The sequence below is a fragment of the Acanthopagrus latus genome, chromosome 20 (genome assembly GCF_904848185.1).
Source record: "Acanthopagrus latus isolate v.2019 chromosome 20, fAcaLat1.1, whole genome shotgun sequence".
Classification (NCBI taxonomy): Eukaryota; Metazoa; Chordata; class Actinopteri; order Spariformes; family Sparidae; genus Acanthopagrus; species Acanthopagrus latus.
Genome location: NC_051058.1, coordinates 12,787,110 through 12,812,906, shown reverse-complemented (window position 1 = coordinate 12,812,906; position 25,797 = coordinate 12,787,110). Strand labels below are relative to the sequence as shown.

At 40.4% G+C, this 25,797-nt stretch overlaps 1 protein-coding gene across 7 annotated transcripts in view; it reads left to right on the top strand.

Annotated features, from left to right (window-relative positions):
* Nucleotides 1–622: 622 nt before the first annotated feature.
* The window catches only part of plce1 (phospholipase C, epsilon 1), an 85,998-nt gene continuing 60,823 nt past the window's right edge, over nt 623–25,797 (top strand). Inside the window, exons 1-6 of one of the 7 annotated variants that reach the window (XM_037081060.1) lie at nt 623–913; nt 13,917–14,076; nt 14,201–14,290; nt 15,298–15,966; nt 16,177–16,587; nt 16,971–17,180. In XM_037081060.1, coding sequence (XP_036936955.1) covers nt 15,343–15,966; nt 16,177–16,587; nt 16,971–17,180 — 1,245 coding nt within the window. In that variant the 5' untranslated portion in view covers nt 623–913; nt 13,917–14,076; nt 14,201–14,290; nt 15,298–15,342. Of the gene's footprint in view, nt 914–4,152; nt 4,172–13,916; nt 14,291–15,297; nt 15,967–16,176; nt 16,588–16,970; nt 17,181–25,797 lie in introns of those variants that run through there. The other 6 variants (XM_037081062.1, XM_037081063.1, XM_037081064.1 and 3 more) reach the window with 6 other exon arrangements.

Here is a 25,797-nt window from a genome sequence, read left to right as displayed (position 1 = left end):
TCGTCACTTAAAGCTTTAGCAGGAGGTCGAACTGGTATCGAGATTACTGATAACGTCAAATGAAATCTTTCCAGTTTTCAAATCAGTTTGGGATCTCAAGGCTTTCTGATTAGACCAAAACTTGGATTCAAAAATCTAAAAGATTTAATTTGACATTATCAGCACTCTCGATGCACGGTCGAGGTCGTGCTAACGCTATTGGTTCAGCAGCCACAGTGAAGCTTTTGGTTTAAAAAGAGTGTAAATAGAGTCACGCCACATCAATTTGGGATCTCAGGACTTTTGGAGACTTGGATCATACCAGACAAGTTGTTTGGAGCCATTTTCTACCTTTTGTTGCCATTTTTAACGTTTTATAACACGTCCCCATCTGCTTCAGTCTAGGAGACTAGTGCAATGCTGATTTGCTGCAAAGCTCCAGAAATCTTCTGTGGATTACAAAACTTCACCTGACTTTCCATCAGCGTGAGAATGAGCAGTTAGTGACTGAATTTTAAATTTTGGGTGAATTCATCCTTTAAATCCTACAGCTATATATGGCATAAATTATGCCTGAATTTTTTTATTTTTTTTTACAGCTGACATTTCGCATAAGAGCACCAGTCGAAACAACAGTCTGTAAAACAAACAGCACTTAAGTGTGTGAAACAGCAACCGTCGAGGAAACATTGAGCAGCACCATAAGCCTTTGAGTCTTGACGTTGAACTGGGAGTCCCAATTTTCCGAGGAGCATCTGAAGGCACCAGGAAAGCGAGCGGTTTCCCTCCGCGGCACGAGCTGCTGCATCAACCGTCTGTCCGCGAGAGCCGCGGAGCGAGTCAGTCAGCCAGCAGAGGAGCCCGGGACATGTGTCGAGCCGTTCACTGTGATGGGTTTCACACGGACGATAACTGCATTTGACAACTTTAAAAGGTGAGTTCCTGCCATCGCATCCCCAAACTGTCACGTTTTAGTCACTTTTTCACTGCGTTTGCACGAGTGTCTGTCGGCCGGGAGCGCGGTTTGTTTGGGAAGTTGCTCACAGGGTGAACTTGTGCCCAGAATCCACCACCCCAACAACAACAACAAAAAAGCTAAATGCTAATGTTTTCACCTTCGCGTTGGTTTTGTTATGTACTCAACAGGAATGCAGGTGAAATTTGGCTGTTGGCTTGACTCTGTTTCAGCTGGGGCACCGAACTGAAACCAACTCGTCTCAAACAGACTGTATAGAAATGGGGTCACGTTTTTTTGGGGTGGGTGTCCCTTAGTGGGGAAAGAGTTTAACAATATTGTCCGCCATTGTTTGTCTTCTTGATATGCGTTCATGTGCCCGAAGGCTACATCACTGTCAAAGTTGTAAACTATACAATTTACAAGTTGTCGGCAGTTTGACTCGTTACGGTTGCACGCTCCGATGTTTGTGTTTCACCTCATTGTTTACACAGGCAGGGTCCCCCAGGCATCCCTCAGGGACTGGGACTTTCAACCTCTCTGAATGTGATGATGTTGCAGTGAAAGCTGCTCCGAACTAGAAAGCTCTATCAGTTCCAAATGGACATGAAAGGAAAGGGAAATACAGCTGAGATGAATGAAACGCAGATCAGAATCACTACCAGACATGGGGCAGGAAAGGACTCATGGACAACTTAGGACAGAAACACAGTCCACATGGCAGCCTGACACACTAATGGGGTAACAGGACCACATTTACAGACACTTGAGAGACAACATACAACTACGATCTTTAAATGGTGGTTGCAGTTTATTTCTTGCGTGAAAGCTCTACTTTCGGTGATGTTTGCATTGTGCGTAATTTTCTCCCAGTCAATATTTGTGCTCCAGTGTTTTTTTTTGTTGTATTTTTTGCACATTTTGCAGTGGCAGTTGGAGCGAAGGTGTGGTGATGCCTCGAGACAAAAAAAAATGTGGAACAGACGGGGATGGGAGACTGGTCTGACTTGTTGTTTTCAAACTCTGCTAATGCATCCTCGCTTCCAGAAAAGCCAGTCAGGGCTTCCCTGTTTGTTCGGCAGTGGAGCAGCTCCACAGCTCCGGCTTTGTCTTGGTTTTGGAAGAGTAGCACTTGCAAGTACAATTGACCTTTGAACTTAAATCTAAACACGGAGTCAAGGTTGAATACATTCATTTTGCCCCAATTTATCGGGCTGCTGCTGCCCTTGAAATTACCTGTGTTTTCACTGACATAACCAAAATGCATTGCGCAAATTCCTGAGGTCTGAAAAACGATGTCAATCCATTTCACTGTCGATGACATAGACAATTGCCAGTGGCTGGCATTCATCAACTTCTGAGGCCTATGGCATCATAACATAGTGATTTAAAAGGAGCCCCAAGGAGGTGTAAGAAAAGAAGTTTTTGCAGTACATCTGTTTGTGACATGTGGGAGAGAAGAATAAAGGAAAGTTGCTGCTCACTGCAATCACGTTACGTCTTTATTGTCTTGTTAATCATTTTCTTTTAATTCTGCCCAGTTATGCGGACCCATAACTCTTGGTTACACTGGTGGCAGTGGTGTTTCTTCTCTGCAGACTGCTGTTGGTTTGTTTCTGTCAACCATGCTGTACTCATTTTGTTTTTCTTTTTCAACTACCTTCAGATTATTCAGTGTCATACTTCATGGCCACTGCAAGGTTAGCTCTCGTGACAGCTGAAAACGGCAGAGCTTACGTGGTCACTTCAATATTTGTTTATTTATTTTAAGTTAAATTGTTACAGATTGTTCATCAGATCATGCAGGCCTAATCTATGTTATTTTTGAACATTCATTTTCTTATCTGGCCTTTTTCTGGTGCATTGCTGCTTATTTTTTTCTTTGACGTCCACCAGTCGATCATCATGAAACTGGTGGCAGGAATATGTACCGTGTTGTCTTTTTAAGTGAGAATGCATGTTCATCCTCGTTCCTCTCTTTGATTTAAACAACAGACTTTCTGTCCTAACTGTGTTTCTCATATTTGGGCTTCAAATACAATATGTATCTTTTGTTTGGTATATGTTTGCTGCCAATATGAATTGAGCTAAAGTCTAGATTTAGTGTTTGATATGGTTTAAGTTGTTGATAAAGACGATGTGACTAAATTTGTGCACTTACAGACAGAAGAAAGAAATATCCTTAATAACTTGTGTCGTAGCTTTCCACTTTAGCTATTCATAATAACAGACTGATGCGTTTCACGCCGTCTTGCCTACAAACAACACGTGTGATCATGATCAGTTTTTGTACAAAGGGAAAAACACCGAACACAGCATTTACTGGATGTAATCATCCGGATAAGTCAGATGTTAGAGATACAGTCCTCTGGCTTCAGTGTTGAAACCAGATTCGCCTCAGCTTGAACTCTCTGATATGAACATATTTTGACGATGTCTGGATAACAGCTGGGAATTCATAGATTTAGTGGCTGACGAGAATGACTATTTCATGAAATTTGTTTCCAAATTACACTGTGCTCTTGAAACAAAAAATAAGCTGATTGTGCAAACCAGTTCATTTGATTTTAATCAACAGAGAAATGTTGTTTGTCATTTGAGGAACATTATAAAGACCGGCCACCAGGTCACAGTCAGAGTTTTGCACCACATGCAAAGTGCGGTTTGAACCCGGCTCGTCATCATCTCTACCACCGTGGTTCACTTTTGTTATGCTTGTTAACGCTTTTTCTGTCGGTACACCCAGACACACACATTCATAGATACTGACACTCATGTCTTTCTATTATTCAAGTTATACAGTCTCCCCTTTTGAGTCATCTTTTTCACTTTGTTAACTAGTGTACGCACACACACGCACGCGCACACACACACACACACACACACACACACACACACACACACACACACACACACACACACACACACACACAGACGTTCACACAGTCATCCGCTGTGAAAGTATAGTCACCCCTTCTTGAGTCAGCCCTCTCCCTCTGTTGTTACACTAATGCGCACGCACGCACACTTGCACGCACGCACACACACATACATACATGCAGAGCCTCTCTCTCGCTCTCTGTGCTGTTTCCACTGGAGTGTCTGCCCTGCCCTCTAATCAAAGCCATATGTTCTCCAGGTCGCTCGCATGAAAAGTCTGTTCTCTTTGCGGCGCTGCTCCCACTGTAACCAGCCTCTCACTTTATTCCTGGCAGAGGGAGACTTTTGAGAAAGAAGGTAACCTGTGCAGGATTGCGGGTTGATATTTCATCTTTTTTTTCTCTTTTCGTTTTTTTTTCTGTTTGGATCCACCCGTAGTGATTTGGTAATGGAAAGGTGGACAGCTTTCTCTCACTTGAATCCTTGCTATTCCCCTCCTTTCTTTGTAGTCGTTTAAGGATTTATGAGCTCTCCTGGTGGCCGGTTTGATAAAACCTTCATGAATCAAAGATATTTTAGTCCTTCGCCTTGATCGTTCCTGACGGACCAGAGTGCTCAAGATTCTCAAGGCATGTAGGCTCACACCACCTCTTCACATGAATCAGCTGTCAGTCTCCATTATTTAAAAACCTGCCGTCTAGGGTGCCAAAATGAGGCTGCTCAAACTTATTATCAAAGAAATGTTGCCAATTTGGCCGCATTATGTTACCATGACTAATATCAACATGACCAGCAGCTCTGTGATGTGGGGACCCACCAGAAACTGGCATGTGGCTCATTTTGGATCCCACCTCAAACATTTAATAATACTCCCCTCAAGTGAACATGTGCTAAATTCTCATAATAAGGGGGATGCCGTCCTGTTGATCTGGTTATGGATAAACTACAGATTCCACTCAGCTTCAGGTTTCTTCAGTGAACTTTACAGGGCAGCAAATGGAAAGCAGTTTTCCATCAGTTCATAACCACTTAAACTGTGATTCTATGCCCAAAGCTGACTGGGTTCGACCCAATGGGTTCAGGCCAATTGGAGCTCTATAAATTTGCTCAGACTTGGATGAGGTTGGGACAGTGGTATATAGGATTCAAACATCACGTCCTGTTCTTGTATTGGAAGTTTGTTGTTTATATTTGACCTATTTATGTATAAGTAAGATGAAGACATCAGCAATTTGCTATTCATGCCTGATGATTAAAGTTTCTTTTAAACTTAGAGGTTGACTATTTTGAACACAGATCAAGCGTTGGCGGGGTTGTGATTCAGTGGGTTGTGTTTAAACTGAAGGGGTCCGGTCCAATCCCGCAAGAATCAGTGCACAAATGTAATCAGTTGTGACGTTATGATCTAAAGACCATGAAGATTAGTTTTTACTTCCCAGCTGCACTGATCTCTCCCTTTATCTAGGTCTTTGCACTGCATGGTAGCATTCATCAGTTTTCTTTTCAACTGTGACCAGTTTAAGGAATGTGATTCTATTGTAGTCATATGATGTGTCCTTTCTTCTCTGTGTAAAGGGGGGCGGGGGTCCTTGCATGAAGAATATGTTACTATACCGAACAACTGTGTGGGATTTTCTGTGCCTGGATCTTAGAGCACCACACGACATGAGTATCTACCTTAAATTGTACAACCTGACTCACATTATTCTTTAAGCTTTCAGTCATCACTGTGGAATGGATATGTCCCAAAAAACATGATGCGTAAACTGGCATAATTTTAGTTACTATTGTTTTCACCTAACACAATGCCACTTCTGTCTATGCCATCTAACCACTATAATTGGCTTTTAAGACATCATCAGATATCACTACCAAGTAAAGTATCATTGCTGCTTAGTTGCATGAATTCTCTAACATGTGTATTCTTTGTGCAGGATTGTTTTTTCTCCCTCATTCCTCATTCTGGCTAGTTTTGACTCACTCTCTGAAAGGAGTTTTTTAAATTATGCATGAAAGTCTAATCTGTGTCTCATATCAAGTACGTTCTTGGTGAATTCTTTACAGTTTTAGTAATAGTCACCTTTTTGGCGTCACCAAAGTGTCTCTGTCTGGAAACATAATGTAGCTGAAATCTGTTTTTTACAGCATGACTGTTTCTTTGCAGTCGGGTGACACTAGTTGGAGCGTCACTCTATTGTACATGGCATGCCTTTTTTTCTCCGTGGCCCCAACACAACAGAAAAGGGGATTCCTTCCTTCTCTCCCTGACCTGCTTATTATGCTGCTGGAATGCCAAAGATCCAATGCTGAATCTTAGTGTGTGAAGTATTTAGCAGCGTATTTCGTAGGCTCAGGAGGATAAGTGGCAATTCAGCTCACTTTGAATCCAGCTCTCATTTTACACTTTCACATTTTCCACATCTCTCACTCTCTTTATTTTGCTCATCCACTGTGCAGTATCAGAGTTAGTAAGAAGTGATGCAAAGATTATAACCAGTGCTATCATAGCGCTGCTTTCTACCCCGCTGATTGGGCTTCACTCTCCTGCGCTCCGTGTTAAGTTTGACCTAATCACATACCAGGGTGTGAGTCATCGTTTGGATGAGTTGTGAAATAATCCCTCCTGAATGAACATTAGAAAAAGGCTTTTATGTGAGCGTGAGGGCCCCCCTGTTGGGGGGGATAAACACAATGATTTAGGACGGGGGTTCACAAACTGTTCCTGTCCTATGTCATGAACTCATTAAAACAAAATGTTACTCATTTTGATTGAATGCTCATGAGACAAAAGGTTATTGCACGCAAGTGGATTTTTTTTTAATCCATAATTTCAATAAACTGGTTGAATGTCTAAAATTCTTAACAACTGTGGCCTGTTGTGGAGCTGTGTTAGTCAGATGTAGTTTAAAATCAGTCAGTCAGTAATGACCACCTTGAGACTTGATCAGTTTTCTTAGATTTCGGCTAACATGTTAATGTTTTCCAGCTTACACATCCAAAGTTTTTCCCTTTCAGCTGAAACTCTGCTGGGACTAGCTTAGCTTAGAGAATTACAGATGGCATCAACACACTTATCAACTTAAGTTTACTGGGCCGTCGTATTGAATGCTTCAGTAATGCTGAAATGGAATCTCTCGTATCTTCTTTAGAGATCAGAGTTAGCTTGTTGGTCCTTCTATCGGTGCGCACCTTTTGTGAGCACTGATCTGTAGTTTGCATACAGACACAATTCAGTCCTTTCCTTCTCTTGTCCGTTCGCCTCAGATGCAAAGTATTTTCAAACAACACGCCTACTTTGACTTCTTTGTCAACCACAACAGGTTGTGGTCCCCCTGCACTCGCCATCTTTAATGGGCAACAACACCATATCAAAAAAGAGCGAATGTGTGACAGCACTTGGAGTTATTGAGAGGGAGACACTGCAGCAGTCTGTGTCAACTTGCTGTCGGAAAGTAGAGAGAGTGAGAAAGTGCCACTGGTACAGTTGTATCAATACAGCAGAAATTGAAAATGTTTAAAATATTCAGAATCGACATGTATTGAGAAGTCTCTATTTTTGACAGCGCTACCTTTGATAGACCAGTATAAAAAAAGATATAAAAACGGCTGACTTATATAGCTGTCAGGCTCTAATATTTTCATTTTAGGGCTGTGAGATGGCCTTAATATTGACTTAAGCTCACAGGTAAAAGGAAACTTAACTGTTGTGGACCTGGATCCAGTACATGACTATAGTGAAATGTTACTTTGGAATACTGTATACATGCCCTGTATGTGAAAGCCAAATTAGTATTACATGATGTAAGTGAGGAGTTTTGCTTGAAAACAAATTATTCTGAAGATAATCTTTCAAACTGATATATGACAGTTTGGAAATAACCTTTTGAGATAAATGAGGGAGCCTCTGCCGCACACTCTGAAACACACAAAAAAAATATACAGTGTTCTGTTGTTAACCATCTGATTTTGATTATATCCAGACTCTTCAGGACTGTCTGAAGTGCTGAGATCATCCCCTTTTTGCTTTCATCAACATGTGTTACACTTTATTCCAGAACGGGTAATGTTGGCTCTTATTGAAAAAAGTCCCCAACAGTTCTCTTTTAAAGCAAGATGGGCAGACAACTGTCTCTTCTTGTTTTATCAGATTTTTTCAGTCATTCAGGCAGCCGATAGCACAGTTTTCTTTGTCTTTTTTCAAGATGGACACGCTTTTTACAGCAGAATGTGTTCAACCCTTTCAGTTTTGGAAAGAAATCTTTGCCTCATCTTTAAGAAAAATAAATAAACAAATTTGAATAGTCCAGCTTGATTAAGATAGTTTAAAACGGTAAGTTACAGTAATTAGATTTAACATGTAAATTGCTGAGCTTTAGAGGAGGGGGAATTTGTTAGCTTTGAACAAGAAAAGGTAAGCTGATTCCCTCTTATATCTGCCAGTTTGTTATAAAGAATTACTCATCACTTTGCACAAAGCCATTTACAAAAACTCCCTGAAATGATAAAGTTGTATGTCACCTAAGGCCCTGTCATGTGTTGTAACTGTCAGTCAGATGACTGTCAAGGTGAAATATTTATGTTAATAAATTATGCACACACATCAGAGATGATTGGCTGCTGAACTTACAGACTGACAGTGGCAAGCCCATTTGCCTCATGTCACTCTTTGTCTCTCTCGTCTCATTCGCTCAGTTTCTTTTACTCTCCCTGTCGGCTTCAGTCAGTTGACATTGAAAACAAGATAGTAATCCGAAACCTGAATCAGCTGGAATACATGGAGCTTTTGATTTACAAGGATACTTATAAGGCTTGTTGCTTCTATTAATGTAAGTATTATCATCAAAATATTCATTGATTTTGTACCATTTGAGATATTTTCCAGGAAATTATGCAAAGTATGACATGTGCCTTGTGCTGGACAGTATTGTACATATAATACAACAAGTGAAGTAGAAGTGATTGAGGGTTTTCTTGGTCACTGCACTTCTCACTCTGTGTGACCTGATTTCCTGTGTGTGGGTGTGTGTGTGCGCCTGTCTGTGTTTGTAGCCCAAGGCTGAGATTTAGCCTAAAAGAGCTGTTTGCTTTCCCGGACAGGGTCACAGTTCAGCTGATAACAAGAGCTACTTTGAACTGCGTTTAGTGTGTCTGCATGGTTGTTTTTTTTTTTTTTTAGGTTTATTCACCCCCGAGATGGAACTGTTCTTTTTAATTAGGTAGTTTATTTGTAAATGCTAATCTCATAGGAGGTCTGCTGTGTGGTTGTCTTTTTATTGCCATTTCATCTGCTATTTCTCATGAGAGTGAAATACAGCCACGAAGATCAACACTAACTGAACAGCTGTAGGACATTTATATGAAACCTTTAAGTCCACATGCTTCCATTTTAAGCAACCACGGTGTGGAAATGCTATCCTGGTGCTAATTTCAGAGTGTTTTTAAATTAGCTTGATGGCAAGCACAGCTGCCTATCATACCCACAGGCACATGGCTTCAGGATTTAAAGCTACAGTGGGTTACTTCTCACCCGGTGTAATCAGATTGTTATGCTACTACCAAGCCCCCATACCCATATATTACACAGGCTCATGGCCTAACATGTGTCATTTGTCGGTTTGTGTCCTCGGATAACATTAGCCTCAATGCAGCGGCTAACATTTTTAGAGACACAGCATCACCTGAAGCAGCGGATGATGAACAGATGGTTTACAAATACAAAATGTATGTCTTCGTTGGTTTTAATTGCGTCTTGCCTGCTGCATGTTTACATTTGCTGCACTTTAGTTTTGCTTCGCTCCCCTCAATAGTAGCCGTTGCAATGACTTGCCTCTGCTACGATTGCTCATCTCTCTTTTATAATTACACCTGAGCTCAGTGACAGGTTGGTGCCTATAATAGATCCTACACCCCAAACTTGATTTATAGTGTCTGGAAATTAGAAATGTAGACATTCAAATGCAGGTTGGCAGAAACATAGAGTATCATTATGTTTATTTATTCTTAGTTTGAATATAAAAGAAAGATATATGAGGATTAAAATGTATCATCAAATGAGAAAAGGTTAAAGTTTCATATCTAGGAGGATTAACCGTAACAACACAGGTACTTCAGTAGGGAGTGATACTGTGCAGTGTCAGATGTGGTGACTTAAGTTATTGTACTTTTGATATATCTGGTCGGACCTGTTCTTTGACTGTGACACATGCTGGTGAGATTCTTCCGGTTAGGGATTGGCATGGGCTGTCCTCATTGCGAAGAGCAGAGAATTCAGAAAATTGTCATCTGAGGTCTTACAGGAAAACACCTCCAGCATGTCAGTAGGTCAATGTCAGTGTTCCTGGTCTCAGTCAGTTATGTAGCTGCTCCCATGTGTGGCTGCTTCAGTCTCAGGTAGGTTTTGCAACTGACACACTGAAATCCATCATTTATCATGGAATGTGTTGTTAGGTTGTTTCCTGTGCTAACATTCTATATGTTTCTTGCGTTTTTTTGGTTTGGGCTGCAAAATAAATTGAAATGTAGGGGTTGCAATAAGACCCAGTGCAATATTCATATTGCAAATGGTGCAATTTTTGATAAATGTAAAATGTGTGACAAACACCATTATAATCAATGAAGGAGTGTCACTCAGTACATTTACTCAAGTACTGTACTTTGAGGTACTTGCATTTTACTTGAATATACACATTTTCTATACTTTGACTCCACTACATTTTATTTACTCTTTATACTGAAGTTCATTTTTTCCCTAGAAAAATACATTTGATATCAGATACTGTAAGACTCTTATTATTTTTAGAAGTATATTTGTATGCGTGTATGGTTTTACTAGTAATATTGTTTTCAATTAATTGATCATGTTGCAAACCATAATATCTATCAAAATAGCATCATGCTGCCTTATGTTTGATAGTAGGTGTTTTTAAGTAAATAAGATGCATGTTACTGATCTGATTCAGGGGATAGGAAATATTTTTAAAAGTTTTTAAAGATATTTATTATTCACATATCATGACCACCAAAACTCTCTTTCCTGACTTTCCAAAGTTTTAGGACAGGCTTCAGATTCTGTGTCTAGATTCCAGCCTTATTTTGTAGTCTTGATGTGCCTTTAAAAATGTTTTCCATCAAATAGTTTAGCTTTTTTTTTATATTAGCTGCATTATATTAATTGTTAAAACCTATTTTGAATAAAAAATACTTTGTGTAACCACCTTCTCTGGCCCACTCAAGAAATGTAGCTTTTATTAGACGTTCATAGGTATCTGGACAATTCTGAATCTTTGCATGTCTCCTATTTATTGCTACAGGCTCATTTTTTTTAAATGATCTCTGCAGCTCCAGTATAATAATACTGATTGTCTGTTGTATAGAGCTGAATTCAGTAGGTTCAAAGTACTATTGTGGATGTGTGCAAAAATATTCTGACATCGAAAAAACACAGCATAAATCAAGCAGATCTAACTCTCTCTTACTCTAACTCTAACTCTAACTCTAAGTCCCATCATCGAAGGCTATTGTTTTTGAGCTGTGAATCATCAGTGGGCTCAAAAGGCTACAGCTGAGCTGCAAGGTGGAGGAAGTCATATGAAAGTTAGCTGTCACTGTTTTTTTAATGAATGGAGCACTTGTCTGTTTCATCCCTTTTGCTGTAGTTCTGTCCATGTGAATTTTGAGCAGAGCCTCGAAAAGAGGCTGCAGACATCCAGCACAGACACCTTGATGTGTGTTTCTCCCTGTTTGTAATTCTCTCTCCCTCTCCCTCTCCCTCTCCCTCTCCCACACACACACACAAACACACACGCACGCACACACGCACGCACGCACGCATGCACGCACGCACGCACACACTAAATACAAAATAAATTGGTCCTCCCTCGCTCGGTTGGTCCCACATTCCGACTGTGGCCCACGCATTTTGGCAGGAATTAAGGGCTGTAGTCACTCTAATTATGAGGTCTCGGGCACTCGTTTTTTGGATTTATTCATCTCTGGCCACCGTGATGATACCAGAACCACACAATTAGTATGCGTGCATGTTGCGGGCGAGCGTGTCTGTTATGGGTGTATTTCATGCAAGCAGGGCGCATGACTGTTCTCTGCCCAGCTATGATTTATTCGTCTACCAGTGTGCTGGATTGATACAGATGGTAAATCAGATTTTCCCTCATTGTAGAGCTGTGTGTGATGAAAGACAGCTATTGAAAAGAGATGGTTCAGTTTCACAGACAGCTTTGCTTTTTCCCTTTTCCAGCTGGCATTCTGTTGAGTTTGTATAATTGGCTTCTTTGAAGAGTATGTCCTTTCATTAAGGAGTCCTGTATTTCAAGACAGCCAAACAATATCAGAAGTCTTTCAGTATCGTCATACTTGATATACATCCCAATATTTTGAATATAAATTTAAAACATTTCTTAAATGCAAGGACTTGGCAACATCTTTGCATATACTTTACCATAAGAAAGCCTTTAAAACCAGCAAATTACACACACTCAAGCCATGTAAAAAAAGTAAATAAAAAATCTAGGAAGATATATAGTCTCATATAATGATAATGAAATAATATATATTTAAAAAAAATGTTTAGCTTTATTGACTGTATAGCTGAAGAGTGTGACAGGAAATAGGGTAAGAGAGGGGGAGTGACACGCAGCAAAGCGACCCGGGCCAGGAGTCGAACCCTGGTCCGCTGCAGAGCCTCGGTACGTGGGTCGTGCGCGCTACCAACTGAGCTAAGCAACACCCCTAATGACATAATATTTATGTATTCTCCAGCCCTAGCTGTATAATCAACAGTGCTCCCCAATGATCTGAGCAGAGACAGCTACTACCTGCATGGCTAAGTAAGCTGAGCTAATAGCAAGTACATTTGTTCCTGTAGAAAGCAGTGCATCTATCTGTCTATCAGGAAACTATAAATCACAGAGAGTTGGGGCAGAGCAGCCAGGGACATCAGACTGAAAACAGGAAAACATTTTCTCCAAATTTGAATTTGTTTTTTGAAGGTTTCCAAGTTAAAACGTTACATAATTGTTACATAATGATTGCTTGTGTCAGAGGTGGAGTATCAATGCCTGTATAAAGTTTGTATGTTATTTCACCAAAGCCTCAAAGCATGTTGTAACATACACACCTAATAACAGGGAACATTATTCCAGAAATCTTAAAGATTTCTTCCCACCTTTCAGGGGCATCTGCTTTTAATGCTTTAATTGTTGGTAGTTTGTGGGAAGATGACAGGAAACAAGAAGATGGGTAATGGCATGCAACTAAAGTTCCCAGTCAGATGTGAATCAGAGCTGCTTAATTTCATGGTTAGTGCCTTAACCCCTAAGCCCCAATGTGCCCCTATTTGTAAGTTTTCTTAACAGTTGCATCATATGATGGAGAGCGTTTGTCAAACTCATTTCAAGCTACCAGTCAAATTGCACTTCTTCAGAAAATGTGAGTTTATGATGATTAGTGTGGATTAGCTACATACATGATATAATGCTGGTGTTTATCGGTATGCTGATGATTATAAGTACTTTGGTAGTGGTCGTGTGGTGGGGATGTGTCTGTGGTTTCCCAGTTAAACCAAGACACAACACAACTGAAGAATTTAATTCAGCCACTGAAAGGTGATATTCCTCATGTATTTAACTTTACCAAAGCACACAGCACAGACTCCACCTCATACATCATCTCAGGAAAAGGGAAGTGTGCCGTTTATAGTTTTATTCTTATTGACCGACAAAAGTTGGCAGTTTTTAAAGGGTGCAAAATGAGAATTGTTCCTTCGCGCTTAAATTCAGAATTTGTTATTTCAGTTGTTCCACTCACAATGACTCAGACTGTGTGCAGTGATTTGATTTCAATAGTTATAGATAAGAAATCTGGTGTGATGAAAGAAGAAAGCATAAATAACTGAAAGAAAACGGAAATACTTTCAAGTTAGTAAATTGTGTTTTTTAAGTGTCTTTCAGTTTCTTTTTGTATCTGTGTCACTCAGTCTTAAACCTCCTGTCTCAGCCTGTCCTCTTAAAGATGCTGTGGAAGTTATTCATCCGAACCAGGTAAATAATGATTGGGTGTCTGTGTTTTCTCTCTTTGTCTCTCTCAGGATCTGCGAGTGGATGACTATGCCACAGATGCATGTCAGGACCAATCAGAGCTAGCGCCCACAGGCACACACATGGCCTTGTAAGCTGCGACTGTGAACCGTGCTATCAAGGAAATTCCTCGGTCCTCCAGGGCCGCCACCGTGGGTTCTCTATCTGCTGGTTTGTACAGCTGCGCAAGCTTGTGTTTCCACAACACACACACAGAGCACACTCTGTATGGACGTGGTGTCTTAGTCACTTAAGAGGTCACTGGAAGCTCAAGTTATTATTTCGCCCAGCACAGGCCTTTGACCATGAGGGCACACTGAAATTGTAAAAGAAGCTTGGGTCTGTTGTGTGGCATGACCTGAAGTGGATCTCTCTCATCGTCTAAGTAAGTATTTTCATCAACAGGTGCTCCAACCTGCCTCAGGATCAGACAGTAGATTTCTAAATGTCTGGAAGGGCAAATGCTCTGTTCAGGAAAGACTAAATTTACTCCGTCACAAACACGGGAACGCTGTCGCCTTACACAATATATGGCTTTTGAAGTCTGCAAATTTCATTTCCTCAGCAAATTTCATTTCCTCCAGCTGCTTTCTATAGAACCGCTAATTGAGACTGAAGATGGCCCTTCTCAAATGGCAGGAACTAAGAGTCTCAGATAAATGTATTTGACTGCTGCTTCGTTTAAGTCTTATTTGAATTTTAGATCAATTAAAAAAGACTTAAGCCAAATTTTGAAGATCGGTAACACTTCATTTTAAGGTATACATATTAGCTATTTAGTAGTTTCTTAAAAGCATGCACATTGGTAGCATATTGACTCTTTTTAAGTCAGTTGTAAAAACTTGCTATACAACCATATTCTTGGCTACTAGGTTATTAACTAATTCACTATGAGTTTGACACTTACTAAAACACATGTTAGCAAGACTTCACTTCAGGACATTAGATGTATTCTCAGCCAGAAAGACTTAATTTAAATTTATTTGGACACTATTAACACTAAATTGTTAGTACTTGCAGTTTTGCGTTTTGTTACATAAGAATACATCAGATTTTTGTATTTAGGGAGAATGGCTTTTCTTGTGCTAGCCACCTCATCAGCCCTGGGGTATTAGAATAATGATTATTAATGATTACTTACTATCAGTAAGAAGATTATTGAGGGAAACTCTGCATTAATGGCTGAGTCGTACACTGGTCATGCAGAATGAGACAATAGTAAATGCTTCAAATGTCTTTTAAATAGCAAATATACAACTAATATAAATGGTAATAAGCAATTAGGTAATGGTCATGTGTATGTGTACTCTAATCTTGAATGTTAACTAAAGACCTTGTGAATTCTGTTTGGTTAGATTTTGTATGCTTAACTGTCATTAACTATTTTTTAAGCTGCAGCAGAACAACATATAAAGCAGGACTCTCCAAGGAGACACGATGGCTACTGAAGAAAATCAAACACAGGTCGGGGCTGCAGTTCTGGCTCAGCACGCTTCACCTCCTCCATCTACTGGGAGCAGACCCAGCAGGGAAGCCAGACATGCCATAAACAGCCAGGAAGTTCAGCGGTGCTCTGACCAACTGTGGCATTCAAAACAGCGGAGCAACCTGTCCCTCCTCTTATACAGGAAGTTGTCGAGTGACAGCGGTAATGGGACAACTCTGCATGAGGAGTATGAATGTTTGGATTGCAGCTCAAAACTCTCGAGCACCAAAGAAAAACTCTATCCAGAGCCGTCGGCTGGCAGCAGAATTGAAGGAATAGCTAACACAGTTGCTCCAATACCTGGGAAAAATTCAGTGGGATCTCCCTGCCAGCTGGACACCTCAGGAGAGGGTGTGGATGCAGGCAGAAACAGAACTGGCTGCACCCGCTGCTCCTGCTCCATGTCTAGCATTTACACCAGTCCAAACATCTATTGTTGCCACAGCCCCAGATCTAGTCCGAGTCCCAGCTCCAGCCCTGTTCACAGTCCTCGCCTCAGCTCTAGCCCCTCTCGGCCCAACCAGCGACACATCCGCCGCAGCAGCCTGCCTGTGTCCATGCTGGCTTTCCACAAGGTAATAACGGAGGAAGCTGGTAGCAAATTGCACCCATTTAGCTGCCACACTGAGGCTGTAATTTGTTCTCTGTGCTCCAAAATGTTTGTATTTAAGCAAAAGACACAAAACATCACAATGTTTACACTGTAAATCAAATGCTTTCCCCTATTCAAGAGATACTGAAACATCATTAATGCAGTTTTTAATTTTCCGTGTTTTTTCTTCAAGACGTCACCTTTGCACTCATCTCAGTGCAGTCCGTCCAGTGAACCAAGCTCTTTGACATCATCTCCCTGTGGTTCCCCGAGTCCCAACCACCGGCAGCATAACCAAAATGGACGTATACACCGACAACACCTCAAAGACGGCTACTCGAGTTTAGAGAGGCTTAACCGAAGGCCCAGGGTCAACAAAGCCTCCCTGGAGAAACTATTCCTACAACGATCATCTCTAGAAACAATGACAACAACCCAGAGGAACAGTGAGAGATCATCCTCAAGAGTGACCAGGGACTGCAGCAGGGGCAGTAGCAGTGAAGAGGGCGATGGAGAAGGTCTCATCGATGACACAGAGTTTATTAGGAACCGTAAAGAGCGCTCCACTGTCCTGGTGAGGCGCTTCTACAAGAACAATCAAAAGGTATTTATATGCAAGATTACTGATGTTCAGTTGATATTTTAAACATGTTAGATCATTTGGTTTCCTTTCATCACTCTTGACAGTGTTCATCATTTATAGTTTGCTTCAAAACCATAGACAGAGACACAGGGCTGCAACTAATGGTTTTTTTCACAGTTGATTAATCTGTTGATTATTTTTTCAATTAACCGATTAGTTGTTATGTGAACTGAATATTTTGAGGTTATGGACAAAACAAGACGTAGGTTTTGAAATTAGCAGAAAAAAAATTACTCAAAAAAATGAATCTATTATCAAAACAGTGCAAACTCAACATTGAGGATTAATCAAATAATCATGGCAGCTTCAGTGACACGCTAAAATACTTTTCCTCTTTTCACAAGGTGACCAAGTCAGTGTGTACCGGAACCAGAGCGATTGTCAGGACACTGCCATCAGGACGCATCTCAGAGGGTGTCTGGGAGGTGGTTGTTGATTGCAGGATATGGCGACCGACCAAGAAGGACATACAGCCAATCTTAATGCGCTGTGCAGGAGAGGAATTCAGCATCCGCAGGGAGATGCTGCGACTTGTTGGATTTAAGAGACAGCAGGTAAAAAAACAAGTACACAGTCTCTCCATGTGTGGATGTTAGAAGACTTAAAGGTCCAGCATGTTGGATTTAGAGGCTTCTAGTGGTGAAGTTCCAGATTTTAATCCAGTGAACACCCTCTCTTATGATGACAGCTAAACATGTGAAAAATGCAAAAGCCCTCTTGAGAGCTGGTGTTTTGTTTGTCCATTCTAGGCTACTGTAGCTGTAACTGCATACTGTTGAATCAGGACAGCAATGCAGTGAAATTCTCTGGTCTTGCATAGTTTATCTTTCACACCCAGGCTACTGTTAACAGGCTTACGCTAAGGGAGAGCTGAAACAGTGCATCTAAAAAGCATTTTTTCTGTAAATCTGCACAATCTGTTAATCAGCACAATTAAACACGTTTACTGCAATCACTCTAAGCCAGCTGTTCTTTAAGTTGCCTTTTTTACAAGTTTAGGAAATTTTCAATCTTCATGGTGTTCATGGCCTTACATCACTGACTTTTTGCCTCAAGACATTATTTGCTTTTTCTTCAAGTGCTCTAACATGACGTGGAATTTCCACAGATGATAAGGCAGTGCAATACTTTTCCTAGCTGCAGTGGCACAAGAGTATTTATGGCTTGATTGATTCTTTTTCAGTAGAGAAGGATTGCTCTTGGCTTTTTGCTTCTCTGTGTTTGTGTTGAAATGTTATGCCTGTTGTGCATGAAAGATGAATAATTTGTACAAGGAGTATGTTAATAGACCAACACACACATCCCAAGAAACACATGCACACAGGCTCTTTGTTCAGGGAAGGCCCCTGCTGCGGAAAAATGATTTATTCTCTGTTAGTCCTGCTCCCCATATTACTGACAGACTGAATGACTGAGCCTTCTGTGTGTGTGTAAATGGACTGAGCAGAGTTGGCATCTGCATTAAAGTTACAGCCATGGAAATTGGATAGATGTTAAATGAGCAAGACAGAGTGAGAAAGTCAGAGAGAGACAGAGGAGATGTAGGAAAAGAGAAAGGGTGAGACTGACAGAGAGAAACGCTGGACGTTACTGTGTTTTTATCCAGTTTCCAAGCAGGAGAGTGTTTTTACAAACAGGAGAAACCTCTCACAGGAACTGTTGGACTTGAGCAACATTGGCAGACTTGATTAAGTCTTTCAGTTTAAGGCATTTTGTCTGCTGTAAGTCATGTCTTTGAGTGTGGGAGGTGCAAACATTGTGAGAGACTGTGAGGACCGCAGCATCACACAGGATGCTGTCCTGTTGTTTTTTGTTATCGTATTCCCCCTCTTCCTGTAAAATCTCAAAACACATGGAAACCCAAACCCATTTCTTTGAGGACACAGAAAACCACTGACACAAGAGCAAGTCTGTTGTATTTTAAAGCTGATATCTGGTGCTGTATTATGGTAGTAGCAAAGTAAACTGAGTATTTGTTGGCTTATTATCAGACAGATTATAGACACCAGTTGTTTGGAGATCTGCACTGCATCATGTTGTAATTAGGGCTGTTGCAAATCTTCTTATTTTCTGATTGTTCAGTTTATTAATCGTTTAGTCAATTGTGTAGTTTATAAAATTTCCAAAAATGATATGCTCAAATGATAATAATAATGCTCAAAGTGACTTCCAAAGATTGCTTCTGTTGTCAGACCAACAGTCCAAAACAAAACTTCATTTTATTCATGATTGTAGCATTGTAGAAAAGCAGTAAATCATTATATTTAAGAAGCTGGAACCAGCCAATTTTGACATTTTAGCTTGCAGAATGACTTAAGCCATTAAACAATCATCAAAACAGTTGGCAATTAATTTCCTTTTGAACGACAAATCGATTCATTTTTGCAGCTGTAGCTCTGTTCACTAGGGCTAGGGAATGTTTACTCAATTGGCATGTCATGATGTCCATGGTTAAATATATTGATTGGCGATGACATTGTTGTTGGGGGGTCGCACTGATCTGACCCACCGATCCCACACCGCCGAGAAAACCGTCTCGCTACCGAGACTACCGATGAGGCTAAGATGAGGATATGTTGATGAGATTAAGAAAAGGAAATGACAAAAACACAACACACACTAAAATTGGTCCACAGAAAAGAACTACCGTGATTGCAATAAGAGCTATGTATTTCACCTTAATAGTTAACATAAAAAGGAAAGAGTAAGAACTTAGACCTTTTTAAAAAAAAAAAAAAAAACAGAATAGAGCTAGAACTAATCTTAATTCAAGTCCAGTCCCCATGGGTATTTAAAGAGGAAGGGTATCTTTGTTTGCACTGGACTGTGCATTTTTTACTGCTTTATGTTTTTATGACAGGACTCTCTATGTGCAGTTTTCCTTTGTACTATAAATGTGCGCATAATATATGCATGGAAATGAATTTGTGTTTTATGAGATCATACATGGCCACAACACAGCCAGGGGCTGTCTAAAGTTTCATACATGTGGACGAGGGCTTTTACACTCACCCCAACCAAACACACACAATCTACACATACTCATGTGCATACTGCAGTGTGGTTCCTGACTTTGCCAAAGTGTTTTAATGAGTCCTTTTTGGCATATCATGATGTCCGCTGTTAAATACATTGATGGACAATGGCGTTGTTGTTGGGGGTCGCACTGACCCGACCCACCGATCCAACACAGCTGAGAAAAACCGCCTCGCATAACCATCAACGTATATACCTGTGCTGGGTTTAACTTGGTGTTCGCCTCATCAGCACATGTCTGTTACTTAGCTGACCCTCAGAGGCTTTAAACAAAATTAGCCAGTTAGCTAGCTATGTTGATGAGGCTAAGAAAAGGAAATAACAATGGCACGATGGAAAGAAACACAATAAAATTGTCCACAGAAAAGAACTACCGTGATTATAGTAACAACATTGTTTTTCATCTCAATAGTTAACATAAAAAGAGGAGTAAGTGCTTAGATCTTTAAAAAAGAAACAAAAAAAACTAATTTTAACTCAAGTCCAGTCCCTATGGGTGTTTAAAGAGGAAGAGCGTCTTTGTTTGCGCTCGACTGTGCATTTTTTATTGCTTGATGTTTTTATGGTGGGATTCTGACATATGGACAGTTTTCCTTTGTACTGTAAATGTGCACATAATATCTGCATGGATATGAATTTGTGTTTTATGAGATCATACATGGCCACAACAAGAGCCAGGGGCTGTCTAAAGTTTCATACATGTGGACGAGGGCTTTTACACTACGCCACGCAAACACACACAATCTACACATACTCATGTGCATACTGCAGTGTGGTTCCTGACTTTGCCAAAGTGTTTTTACGAGTCCTTTGTGGTCGTAGAAATACGGTCTGAGTTAAGCCCAGGCAGAGCTGCTTTAATAATGAGCCTATTGAAAACGGGGGAGCTGCCAGCACTTCTCTTGTCAAAACACCATCTAAGCTACTCCCGTAAGGGGTCACCAGAGAAAGCCTGAGAGCACTGGGCAGCAGTGAATAAGTAGAGTTGAAGCAGAGTTGTCATCAGGGTCATAAAAACTATGAAAAAAAGTCAGACCACTTCCTGTTGCAAACAAAAGGGAGTCATGATGTCTAAATTGTGCAGTCGTGAAGAAACATATTCATTCTGTTTAACAATAAAGTAACAAGAAAATATAAGACTGGTGATTCAAAATCTTTATTGGTGTTTTAACTAAAGAATTTAGCCATTCTTTCCATTTAGATGTTATGTAAGAAAATGTATGCAGTATTCAGTGCACAAACAGTGTTAATGATCACATCATTTGCATTTAGTATGCCTGTATGAATGAGTTCATGCATTCATACTGGGAGATGGCCACCTTTCTTTATTTCCTGGATGGCTGCACCACCACACTAAAAAAGCATACAGACAAAAAAAGTCTCTGACACTGTCTGTCTCTGTCTCTCTCTGTCTCTACTCCCCTCTGTCTTTTACACACACACAACCTTTTTTGTACACAGGCCCCCCTATATGTGGCATGTAACCCTGACACTGCAGTAATCATGTTGAGGAGTTTTCTGGAGGTATCCTGTGGCCCCGTGTGTTTATTGCTACAACTAATGAAGCGAGCCAAAGAACACAGGATTATATGATGGAGGGACTGGTGCAGGGTAACAGTGAGAGAGAGAGAGGGAGAGGAGGGGTGATACACCATGAGAGAAAAAGGGAGAAAATAAGATTTTAACAGTGGAAAAATGGAGAAAATCTACCGTGGAGGAAAAGTGAGAAATAAGGTGGTGGTGGTGGGGGTAATCAGGCATGGACTATTTGAGAGAGGGGAAAGTAAAAGAACATTTAGACCAAGACAAAGCAATGAACTTGTGTTTTATACAGGTCTTTACTGTCGTTGATAGTGGAAAAAGGACATGATGGAAAATATTAGGCTATAAATCGGAGGGGGAAAAAGACTTCCCTCATAAGCGTTATACAGAGAAAACCACGGTCACTATAAAATGTTTTTAAATGTTGTTACAGTATTTCTCTCTGTTTCTTTCTTTTTAGTTTTTCTCTCATTTGTGAAACTGTATTTTCCTCCTTGTCCTTTCCCGAGCACTGTTGTAGGGTCATATAGTAAGCTAGACAAATACTTAATCTGAGGACACAATGCATGAAACCAAAGGGAGCACATTTTATCATATCCAACCCATTATACTGTGTTTTTGTACCTTAATAGTAACTGTAACTCCCCAAAAAGCATGTTCTGCTTTCCTCTTTGTTGAGACCATATTTGTTATTTGTAGAATAAATGTGTCTTAATTCCCTCTATTCACTGATCAATGTGCCTACAACTTTTATTGTTGTAATTGTCTAACCACTAAGTTTCAGGGAAGTTGAACACAAAAGAAGCATTTAATTACTTTGTGGAGGGTTTAAAGGTGAAACACTCAAACACACACCTGGCGTAAAGGGATCAAACAGTCTCTGTTACCAGAAGCATTTTATTATTTGCCTTTGTGTAGCCTACCAATTAGAGCTCTGCTGAGTGCTTTCATTTATCTCAGGGTGTTGTCAGGCTAAGTGGTCAGTGACCGTGCACATCCTTACACGCACACACACAAACACAAGCAGGTAGGGACGTGTACATAAACACTTAAACTTTTTTCCCGAGCAGTTTGGGCTGAGTGGGAGCGGGGCTGAGAGATGGATCCTCGTAAATAGATCGTCTTCCCGTAAGCGAGGATGCAAATAGTCTTTGGGGACAGGAATACTTTGTTCCCTCTAGGGACGCTGTGTGCTTTCCTGTTTTCCCTCAGTGTGTCTTGTCATGACTGGATTTAATGCCAATACATTGCACGCTGAAATCCAGGGATATCTGTGCTGGATGAGTCAGAATCATAAATGTCCCTTACTCAAATGCTTCTTGGGAGTTTTAGTCAACTTCTGTCCTTTTTCATACACACAGGGCTGCATCTTGGACGTATTGCCGGCGATGTTTTTTTTTTTTTTTTCTCATGCAGAAGATTTAATGAGTTGTTTTTTGCACTGATCGATTTTTTCAGCTCCTATTTGATTATCTGCTGATACAGATACTTTACCTAATAAAGTATCTGTATCTGCCCAGTACTCAACAGTGTGAGTACTGAAGAAGTTGGTGTGTAAAATGCTATTTATTAAAACTAAAAGCTCAGTTTGCCTCTTCACTCAGTGGTTGCAGTTGATTAAAGGGAAATACCAGCAACTGAAAGTAAGAGAAATGCCTTTCAGGATCAAATTTTGTTCCAAACCCAGTCTGTGTGAATGAAGAGAGAATGATTAAACACAGGACAATTTATTTTGTGGAACAAACTTGATAACCTTCCATATGGCAGTGACCTATATCTTTATGACTGGTGGTGCTTGCTGCGACCAGCTTTGGCACCAGGTTATTTATGTTCCGCCCATATTAACTGGGCTGTTCCAGACAATAAGATTAAAATGCAGCCTGTGACATAGTCGAGAAGCTGTTCTCAAACTAATTCTTGTTTGTGCTGCTGAATGCTATGTTCCCTCTTGCACTTTGCTAGTTAAATATCCTTGCCTGTAAAAAAAGGGTAAATAGGTTTTAAGACCAGTTATGTATGAGCTCAGGTAATAACGTCTGCAAACACATTCAAATCTTGTCTCCAAATTAGTGCCTGTTTCAAAGGCAGCCATTTAAGATAACATGCCCTGCAAATATCCGGCTCCAAGATATTGTGTTGCTTAATTGCATTGATTGGCTTTGCAGGTAATTGCTTCTATGTAAGGGTCATAAGACGGCGAGTGTCATATTTGCAAGGAGAGAGATAGCCATGCAAACACATACTTGACCGCATGCATGGACAACAGGCTCCTATTCCCTCTCGTTCCGATCCTATTCAATAGATCTTTGAGTCACTGGCCGAGGTAATTGGTAATAAGAACACATACATAGTGTTAAACATCACTAAGCTGATTAGGCCAGAGTGGATGAAATTAAAATTACAAATGCAGTTATTAGAAGTTAACAAATGGCGTTATAAAGCTGGAAGTTGAATATAGTATAATGAGAGATCTCGTACATAGTGAGTGTTTTTTAGTGCACACACACCACATGTCATTCAACCAGCCACTTGCTGTGTGTACACTGTAATGCACTATGGATAAAAATACTGTATGATGATGAAGGCAGGCTTTGAAAACCGGCTGAGCACAGCGTGTCTGTTTTTGCAAGTTGAGTAACATCAGCAACTTTATTTCATCATTGTGATAGTACAGAATGTACCAGTGTAAGGAAAGTTCTTATTTGCCACCAAAGATGTTTGACGGGCATTTTTAATTTGTGATCAAATGTTTTATTTAATCATAACTGGAAACGTGAATGTGATAATAGCATATATAGGCCAAAAAAAACAGCAATCAACAGAACCAACATTCAAACTAAGGGAGGAAAGAAAAACAAGCAAACAGTCAAATAACAAAACCTTCCCTTACTTCTTCCCCATAGCCCTGGAGCATAAATAGGTCAGACGATTACATTCGCTCCATTCATTTGACTTCCACAGACACCCATAAGGCAGTATTGGACTCTTTTAACTCCAATTACATTGTGCAGTGGACATTTACTGCATAATGAGAAGTTAGTGTGAAAGTTGTCTATTACCAGTTTAAGTGATATGTTCAGTTAACCGGTTCAATCTTTAATTGTGTTCCAGGATGGTAAAATGCCTGGCAGAATCGCATTGAATGATCACATTTTGTGCAAAGTAATTCAGCTAAAAAACAAATATATAATTTCTATATTTAACTCAACCTAAAATTCAGTAAAGAAACTGAAAGGATTTGGAAAAATTGCTAATAATCCCAATCTCTTTCTCTCTCTCTCTCTCTCTCTCTCTCTCTTTCTCTCTCTCTCTCTCACACACATGCTTACCCACCATGTATGTCACACTCATTTAACCTTGTGTCTGCCACCCTTATGTTCTCTCCCTGTGTGTTGTGCCACAACAATAGGAATGTGCCGAGCAGGCCACTCGCTCACCCAGCTGGGTGTTACAGTTTAGCCAGAGATTAGCGTGTGTGTGTGTGGGAGTGTGTGAGTGTGCATGTGTGTCACACTCTTGTTTAGTCAGATGTGTGCTTCAACAGAAAAGGGGTAGGACGGTAGATATCTAACATGCCTTTGTAAGGTGTACTGTTTTTCACAATGATGGTATCATGAAAAATGTGACCTCTTTACTCTTCAGGCATGGTGAGACTCCATCGCTATTTATGATTCTGATCGGATCTGTTTCAGAGGAGCGTTTGTGGCTGGCGCACTTTTTATTGAAACACATTCCCTCTGTTTGTTTCCGCAGGGTGACAGGAGGGTGTCAGAACTGCATGTGGGTGTTTTTTTTTGCTTCGTGGGGTTAAAATGTGCGTGTGTGTGTGTGGGTTAGCTCAGGCTTCTCGCATCTCTGTGATATTGTGGGAAAATTGAGCTGCTCCAGAAACTGGTAAAGTGTCCCTACGGAGGTCCAGGGCTGGGGTTGTTAAACTGTGGCTCAAGACCCGGCTCATAAAAGAAACAAACAGTGGAGAAACGAGAATTTAACCTCCTGAGGTGAATGCAGTATGGATTTACACACACCCCTGATCAATATTACATTGCTTTTAATAATCACATTTCGGTGATGCATATTCAGAAATGCATTATCTAATGGCATTTTGTTGAATTTCAGCTGAAATACACAACATGAACTTTCTTTTTTTCTTTTCGGACCAAATGTAAACAATCAGAAGCATACAAACTTCCTGTCATGCTGACTAACTTTCTGTTCTTTTGACCTCTCCTAGTTTCATCACCCTCATGTGACATTGCATCTCTGCTCACAGTGCTCCGAATACATGTCTGCAACATGTGTCACACGATTACAATTCCTCCAGTCATGTAATCAGATTTTGATTATGAAGAAAACCCATTAACACCACGAACACCTCTTGGTTTGATTTAGAAAAAGGACGTCTGGATCAGAATTAACAACAATATTCCCAGATTAAATATAGCACTTAGGGGTGATGCTGTTATTGTTGCACTCGAAGAATAACACAATCGATGCAAAAATAGCCTGCCACCTCCCCTTCCTTATGCTTTGACTTATAATTTGAGAGGTCAACTGGAAGGGATTTAGCCAAAATTAAACCCTTAATCTCAC